Source organism: Helianthus annuus, chromosome 15, assembly GCF_002127325.2.
Source record: "Helianthus annuus cultivar XRQ/B chromosome 15, HanXRQr2.0-SUNRISE, whole genome shotgun sequence".
In the NCBI taxonomy this organism is placed as follows: domain Eukaryota; kingdom Viridiplantae; phylum Streptophyta; class Magnoliopsida; order Asterales; family Asteraceae; genus Helianthus; species Helianthus annuus.
Genome location: NC_035447.2, coordinates 94229124 through 94237980, shown reverse-complemented (window position 1 = coordinate 94237980; position 8857 = coordinate 94229124). Strand labels below are relative to the sequence as shown.

At 35.2% G+C, this 8857-nt stretch overlaps 1 protein-coding gene across 1 annotated transcript; it reads left to right on the top strand.

Annotated features, from left to right (window-relative positions):
• The first annotated feature begins 203 nt into the window (after positions 1-203).
• On the top strand, positions 204-8059 carry LOC110911957 (chaperonin 60 subunit alpha 2, chloroplastic). The gene is made up of 9 exons (XM_022156620.2): positions 204-400; positions 573-753; positions 1379-1500; positions 1577-1784; positions 2560-2705; positions 4689-4995; positions 5657-5907; positions 5994-6194; positions 7414-8059. The coding sequence occupies exons 1-9, from the start codon at positions 338-340 to the stop codon at positions 7699-7701; spliced, it is 1767 nt and encodes a 588-aa protein (XP_022012312.1). The 5' UTR covers positions 204-337; the 3' UTR covers positions 7702-8059.
• The last annotated feature ends 798 nt before the right edge of the window (positions 8060-8857 follow it).

Genomic DNA, 8857 nt, shown 5'->3' with positions numbered 1-8857 from the left:
CGAACCTGAGACATCCCAAGAGGAAACAACTTAGTGGAAAACCCTCTGGTATACCATTGGCAAAAGATTAAACACGTATAGGGACCAGCTTGGTATCATACCAGCGTCGAAAGTACCGATCTTGAAAATCACATGGATAGGAGTGTCAAATATCATGGGTACGGTATGATATTAAAATATAAATCAACCAAGATTCGGAAAAACGCAAAAAAAGCGTACCCGGTACCTTTCTCCCATAAACCAAAACCCTCACTCCGAGCATTGATAAACCTCACTCCGAGCAACGAATTTACGACCCAATTTCTCCCATAACCCTCTTCTATCAACGAATCCAAAGATGTCATCTTTCCTCTTATCTTCTCCACCAATCTTCATCCGTCCTGCAACTTCTTCAATACACGTATGTTATCTCTTCTTTCTAAAATCCATAAACAAAACTTTACATTAAATGGGGTTTCTTTCTTCAATAAAGTCGATTACTTGACCCTTATTGTGGAATCAGGGGGCCCTTAGAATTTTAGGATTTAAGTGGTTTTGACTTTTGATTTGTGTATTTGTGTTCAATTGTGAAGCAAGTGTGTGGAGAACAAAGATTTTGTGGGGTGGTATGCAGAAGGAATCTTAGTTTGACCAAGAAATTAGTGGTCAAAGCAGGGGCAAAGAGGGTTTGTTTTGATAAAGAATGCAGGGAGAGTTTAGTTGCTGGAATTGATAAGCTTGCTGATGCTGTTTCTGTTACTTTAGGACCCAAAGGTAGACAAGACAAGCTTGTTACATATTTTTATTTCAAACATTTTACTGTCGATTTGAATACGCCTTTTGTAATTTTGTTAGCTATATTTTTAAACAGTATTATTAGTTTTTGATGTATTTATTTGATTACACAATGCTAAATTATTGCGAGAACAGAATGAATAAACTTTAAGTCGTTTGTTTCATTTTTTTTAAGAAAAAAAGTTCATACTTTTTTTGGATTTTTTATATTTCTAATGGACAACGGACCAATGCGTATGTCAATATACATAAAAATCCATCAAACTAATGTCTTCATATATTTTTACATTTTTAACCGTTTACCTACACATGAATAGGTTATGTGTATCGAATATAACAGCCACAAGAGTTACATATATACATAAAAAAGTGTACTTGTTCTTTTTTATTTAATTTCATGATAGATGATAAACGTTGTATTTCTATCAGTTATAAGATTTAAGATTGAAAAAATATATGATTCCTTTTGTTCTACGTGTTCTCGCAATATCTAGTGTTCTGCATAGATACTTCTTGATTGTCATATTTTGTGATATGCATGGATATTTCCTGCATTGTCATATTGCTCATTAGTCCGATTTGTTTGTTATGGTGTTTCGTACAGGCCGAAATGTTGTTCTTTCTGAATCTGGATCGCTTAAGGTTATTAACGACGGTGTGACGATTGCTAAAGCTATAGAGCTTTCTGATTCAGTAGAAAATGCAGGGGCAGTGTTAATTCAAGAGGTAATTAAGTTAACCGGACTGTAACTGGTGCATTTGGCTAACAGATTAATGTTTCAAATATTCGTTGTTTTTGCAGGTTGCAACGAAGACAAATGATCTTGCTGGTGATGGGACTACCACTGCAATTGTTCTTTCAAGAGAAATGATCAAATCTGGATTATTGGCAGTATCGTTTGGAGCGAATCCTATTGCGTTAAAGAAAGGAATGGAGAGGACTGTAAAAGAATTGATTAAAGTTTTGAAGCGGAAAGCGGTTCCTGTCAGTAAAAGGGATGATATAAAAGGTTAATTCTTTCTCACGTTTTATTTTTTCTAATAGTGTTGCCAATTTGGGCGGGTATGGTAATGGATAGGGGTGTAAACAAGCCAAGCTACTCAAGATCGGCTCGAAATGAGCTAGAGCCCCGAGCCCGAGCCTAGAATAAGCTTGTTTGGTAAATGAGCCCGAGCCGGCTCGTGAGCCTAAATGAGTCTATTATATTTATATTTTTTATTAAATATATTTTATATATTTTACGTAATATTAATTATTAATATTTTTTAAATTATGATAACTAACTTATATGTATAAAGTAATTAATAGATAATAAACAAACCTAGCTCGAGCTTGAAAAATTATTCACAAGCCGAGCTCGAGCTTTAGAAACAAAGCTTGAATCAAGCCGAGCTCAAGCCTAGCCAAGCTCGGGTTCAGTTCGGTTTGTTTGCACCCCTAGTAATGGGTCAAATTGGGTTCGGGCAGATCCATCCAGCCCTTTTGTTCATTTCAGTTAATTTGCAGAAAAATATTACAAAAACTATACCACTAAACTAATACTTAAATTTCCCTTAATAAAATGATATGAGCATTCTAAGCATTTGATTGTAGGTTAAGCGAAATTTGACCTACTTTAACGGTTTAATCTATTAGGCCTGCTTCAAACGTCAACAGCTCTTTTTATTTTTTACTCATTTTATGAATGAAATACAACCCAAATTTACGTGTTTCAAATGGGTTAAAGTTGCCACTTTTATTTATTAAACGATACAGGACTCTCTAAGCTTCTTCATGTTATGCAGCTATAGCTTCCATCTCTGCTGGAAATGATGAATTTGTTGGAAACTTAATTGCTGAAGCCATAGATAAGATCGGTCATGATGGAATAATTTCTATTGAATCTTCATCATCAAGTGAAACTTCCGTTCTTGTTGAAGAAGGAATGAAGGCAAGTATTACAATTGCTCCTAAGAAATTAATATATAAGTAAATATATATTTATTTGCACTCTCTTATGGAGTTGAGTTGAAGTAAATACACCCTCTGAATAATGAAGATAATGCTTGAATATCATAAAAAATCCATTAAGAAAATATTTTGTACCAACCACCAAACTCAGCTGGTCAGTAAGTAATAATGAAGATAATGTGCAAATTTCTAATTTCAGGGACGTCTCTGAGAATCCATGTACCCTGTTCGAGCTCAAAAAAATGTGTCTTTCCATAATGTTTTAATATTATTATTTTTTAAAATCAAATTAGTATTGGGCTCACTAAATCTAATGTCAATGGGCTAGCTTCTAAACCATAAAAACTGATTTGTAAATGAGTCTATATTAGAATTGTTATAGGTATACTTTTTAAAAAAATTAACATATAAATGTCGGATATTTAAAAAAATCATGTTTCCCTCAAAATCACGGACCCTGTGCAGTGGTCCTCCCCGCACGCCATAAAAGCCGCCCATGGCTAATTTGTACTTTAAATTTTACTATAATCCGAGATTAGGAATGTTGCAGTTTCTTTTAATCCTAAATGGAATATGTTGTAATCTTTAGAGGATGGAATTTAAAATTTTTAAAGTTACACGTATATACAAAATCTAGCTTAAATTGCTGATTATTGAAAGGAATTCAGACCTCTTTATTTACTTTCTGTTCTTTTTACCGAAAAACAAAATCCATTAATGTTACATAACTTGAGATTAAGAGTTATAAATTTATATTGTTGTATTTAAAATTTTGCAACATAGAAATTCAACAATAATACTGGTGATTGGATCTGCAGATCTGATTTCCTACTTATATTATATTTTTTTAGAAAATTGTTGTTGTTGTATTTTAAAAGTGGGCTGGGCTACTGGTGGGTTTGGTGATGGGTCACAATGGATTTTGGGCCAAATGGGTAACTTCAAGTACTGGGTTGGGCTGGGCGGTTGGCCAACAAATACCCTTTTGTTCACTTTTTTTTAATTTTTAATATTAGAATTGAAAATCGTATTCGATAGATTACACAAACTATCTTACTAGATAATAGTGTTTATTTATAAATAGGAATATTGGATTTAATAATCCCAACTATTCGTTGTTGACCGCTAACAGTCCCAACTTCAAAAATAACCACTGGCAGTCCCAACTATTGACATATTGGCCACCAATGGACTCTGACTAACAGAACCCTAACGCCGTTAGTCTTGGGTCGCCGGAAAACCGTTTTTGGCCAGAAACAAGGTTTCTAAAGGTCCGATCTAAGGTTACAAAGAGGTTTCGGACGAAAATGTTAAGTTTTCTGGCCAAAAAGAAGTTTTACGGCGACTTCAATAGTTAGAGCTTTTACTAGAAAAAGGTTCCTAAAGGTCTGTAATAGGGTTACAAAGAGGCTTGGGACGAAAATGTTGAGTTTTTCGGCCAAAAATGAGTTCTCCGGCAAAAAACGGTTTTCCGGCGACCGGAGACTAACGGCGTTAGGGTTCTGTCAGGGTTCATTGGTGGCCAATATGTCAATAGTTGGGAATGCCAGTGGTTATTTTTGAAGTTGGAACTGTTGGCGGCCAACGGCGAATAGTTGGGATTATTAAAATCCAATATTCCTTATAAATAAAACAATTTGGGAAGCTGAAACTCTGAAAGCACTTATATACGTTCCGGGAACCTTGCAACAATGCAACCCATTGGGCCATTTGTGACCCATTTCATTTGTAGTTATTTTCTAAAATATACCTTTTTGACCCGTATTTCAGTAAAATATAGCTGAAACCGGCCCATTTCTGGGTAAATGGGTCGAGTTGCGATATCTACTTTCACTACAATTTACTAAACTTATTTGATGTAGCTTATGGGTGTCGACTTTGGAGACCCTTGCTGATTCACATATTCTCTTTATTTTTTCATTTGTCATATTTTAATGTCTATTCAGGAATACTTTCCCTACAGATTGACAAAGGATACATGTCTCCTCATTTCGTCACCAACGACAATAATTTGTGTGTGGAGTTTGAAAACGCTAAAGTCTTGATAACTGATCAAAAGATATCAAGCGTCAAGGAAATTGTTCCTTTGCTAGAAAAGTGTACTCAGTTAAGCGTCCCGTTGCTCATCTTTGCTGAAGATATATCAATATCCGTGCTGGAAACGCTAATCGTTAACAAAAATCAAGGTACACTTAAGGTTGCTGTTGTTAAATGCCCTGGGGTTGGAGACCGAAAGAAAGCTTTACTGCAAGATATCGCCCTCATGACAGGTAACTTATTTACTGATTTTTAGCTGAATATATAGCATGTCCAATATGAATAAAGAAGCTATATTATTTCTATAAGAGTTAATTACGTTTTTCGTCCCTATGATTTGTTGAAAATAACCATTACAGTCTATTAGTTTAGAAGTTGCCAAAACAATATCAGTACTTTCACTTTTGTAACAATTATAGGCCACCTCCGTTAACCCCATCCAATTTACCGATAAGTTTTTTTTTTTTTTTTGAAAAGACTAAAATACCCTTATGTTATTCAAAACTAAAAAAACAAACAATTTTTTATAATTAAATCAATCCTCTCCTACTCTCTCTCTCTACCTTCTCCCTCTCTCTCTTTATGCTTTTTCTCTCTCTTTCTCTACAATAACCACCACCAGACCAAAACCCATTGTCTTCTTCAAACCACCAAAAATTGTTTTTTGTAGTTTTTTTACATAGGGGTATTTTAGTCTTTTCACCAAAACTTAACGGTAAATTGGATGGGATTTACGGAGGTGGACTATAATTATTACAAAAGTGAAAGTACTAGTATTGTTTTGGCAATTTTTAAACTAATGGACTGTAATGGTTATTTTCAGCAAAGCACATGGACGAAAAAAATAATTAACTTTTTCTATAATAATCTAACCTTTTGAATAAAATGATTTAGGTGCGGATTTTTTGTCGGGGGATTTGGGTCTGTCGCTTGAAAGTGCGACCTCTGATCAGCTTGGAATTGCACGTAAGGTGACGATAACAAGTAGTTCTACAACGATCGTTGCTGATCCAATCATGAAAGGTGAGATCCAAGCAAGGATATCACAGATAAAGAAGGATCTTTCAGAGTCAGATAATTCATATCTTTCAAGAAAACTTAGTGAACGAATCGCAAAACTATCTGGTGGTGTTGCCATTATTAGGGTGAGTTTATTATATCAATAAGTTGTTTCCGAAGTTTCGTATTGGAAAAAAAGGTGGTGTAATTTTTGCATTATTTTTGGTTATAGGTTGGAGCGCATACTGAGATGGAATTAGAAGACAGAAAGCTACGAATCGAGGATGCGAAAAACGCCACGTATGCAGCTATGGATGAAGGTATCGTGCCAGGTGGCGGAGCCTCGTATGTTCATCTTTTGGAGGAAATCTCTGCCATCAAAAAGTCGTTGGAAGATCCAGATGAGGAAAGTGGGGCTGACATCATAGCATCGGTATGTTCTTATTGTCTCACCCCTTTCTATTAATCTATTATTATACTTTCTTATCTTTTGTTAGTGCCTCTAAATGCGATATCTGAACCTTCAAGGGGTGGTCTTGGACCATCAGGTTCAAATCCAACTTCCGCTGGTTTTTTGCCTTTAACCCCTTGAAGGCCACCTACCCAGCGGTTTTTAACGATTTATGTACTGTTGGTTAACGGTTTGGTTTCACCTGATCCTGTTGGTTAGTACTAGTAGGGAATATGTAGGGCTGTTAGCTAGGGGTGAGCAATAACCGAACCGTTAACCGAAACCGACGAACCCGAACAGAAATTAACCGAAAACCAATTACACGAATTAACTGAAGATCGGTTATTGGTTTTTTTTGTACCCTCGGTCAACCGAACCAAATCGAAGCATTAGTATTTTCATATATTTCTAGCTTTCATATCTCCATTTCATCTATTTTATGTTTATACCTCCATTTCATATATTTAAGAGTAAACTGCCAAAATGGTCCCTGAGGTTTGGTCACTTTTGTCCCTTTAGTCCAAAACTCAAACCTTTTGAATTTGGGTCCTTGTGATTTCAATTTTGTTGCCATTTTCATCCAAAATCAAAATTTGGTAAGATTTTTCAGTTAACATACATTTTTTTTCCCTTTTAATGAAGGGCAAAATGGTCTTTTAACGTTTTATTATAACAAATTAGAAAATCTGACCATTTTTCCCTTTATTAAAAGGGAGGAAAAAGACAAAAAAGCTAGATGTTAACTGAAAAATCTGACCAGATTTTGATTTTGGATGAAAATGGCAACAAAATTGAAACCACCGAGACCCAGATTCAAAAGGTTCGAGTTTTGGACTAAAGTGACCAAACCTCAGGGATCATTTTGGCAGTTTACTCTATATTTAAACATCCAATTCATGTACTTATACCTCAATTTTTATGTATTTATACTACAATTTCATGTATTTATACCTCCATTCCATGTATTCTAAGTAAAATTTTAGCCCAAGTTTGGTTTGGATATTAACCGAAAACCAACAAACTAACCAGATAAACCGAACCTATTAACGAAATGGTTAATAAAATAGATTAATCGATTACTTCGGTTTCGGTTAAGGCTAATAACCGAACCGTGCACCTCTACGTGAGCTATCTTGTAGCGGGTTGTCACGATTCCTAAAAAAAGAAATATCTGATAAAATTGTAAAATGCTGGATCTCAGGCACTGCAAGCTCCTGCAAGATTGATAGCAGTGAATGCAGGGGTGGATGGGGAGGTAGTTGTTGAGAAGATCAAAACACTTGATTGGGAATTCGGTTACAATGCAATGACCAACATCTACGAGGATCTCATTACAGCCGGGATAATCGATCCTTGTCGGGTTTCAAGGTGTGCCCTCCAAAATGCTGTATCAATTGCTGGGATAATCCTCACCACTCAAGCTGTATTGGTAGAGAAAATAAAACAGCCTAAACCACCTGTACCACTTCTCCCTGGAATACATCCTTGATAATACAAAGTATAGTATTATAACCTGTGTTTTGACTTTTTTCAAGTCAAAAGTCAACTGTCACACTTTCTTGCATGCATGTCACTTCACAAAAAAGAGATTGATTCGGGTGACGGGGAGGTATCAAGTTGAAGGCGGAACATGAGGTGGTGGTGGATTTTAAGGCGAAATAGGGTTGTAACGACATTAACAATACAAAGGATATAATCACACAGCAATGTTTTTTGGCTTACCCATGGAAGATTGATCCGTATGTATTGTCCATGGTGCGTCTTTTGTTCGATTGAACACCGTTTAGTTAAATTGGTTGACCCGTTTACAATTAGAATTAATTTTTATGAGGTTAACCTTTTTAACACGTCTATTACAATCTATTTGCAATCAGTTTACAACAAGATAATTGATTTACAATGTGTCAAAATGTTTACAATACGTCTAAATAAATGACTTAAACCGGCCGTGTTTGGTTTACACCATTTTACATGTGTTAACCTCTGAATGGTTAAGTGTTGAATCAGTAAGAGGTTTGATTGTCTTAATCATTAAGTGTTGAACCACTGAACGATTAAGTGCTTGTACAATCTATTTGCAATCAGTCTAACCGTTTAGAGGCAAATGTCTGACTAATTCAGATTAGAGGCCTTACCCATTCAGACTCTGTATAATGTTTAACCATTCAGAGGCAAATGTCTGAACCATTTAGATATCTGCTTGTGAAACAAACAGTCGGAACCATTAAGTGATGAACCAGTAAGATGTCTGAACCATTAAGAGCCTTAGTAAGATGTCTGAACCATTAAGAGCCTCATTAAGAGGTAAACAAACAGCCTCTTAATGTTTAAGCATGTTTTGAGTTGGTGTATCTGCTAATTTTATTTACTTAAAAACGATTTAGTCATACATTGAAATACGTCATCAGACTAATGGTTCACTTTTCAACTGGTGTTTATAATTTTAAATATAGTAACATCAATTTAAGGGTATTGAATGGGTTGTGTTTGTGGGTTGGTGCATTGAATATGAAAACTGTCACACATGAAGTCAAACATGACATGCTTATTTGTAGGATGACAAACACAATTTAACCCAAAAAAATAATAATAATAATAATCTTTCTTGTAACTAAAGTTCAGGCTTGTTTGAATTGAAACATAGT

Excerpts from the sequence above, each read along its gene's own strand:
- LOC110911957 (XM_022156620.2), top strand. The coding sequence starts at position 338 with ATGTCATCTTTCCTCTTATCTTCTCCACCAATCTTCATCCGTCCTGCA. Across the intron at positions 401-572 it reads CTGCAACTTCTTCAATACAC|CAAGTGTGTGGAGAACAAAG; the intron begins GTATGTTATCTC and ends TCAATTGTGAAG. Across the intron at positions 2,706-4,688 it reads TTGTTGAAGAAGGAATGAAG|ATTGACAAAGGATACATGTC; the intron begins GCAAGTATTACA and ends CTTTCCCTACAG.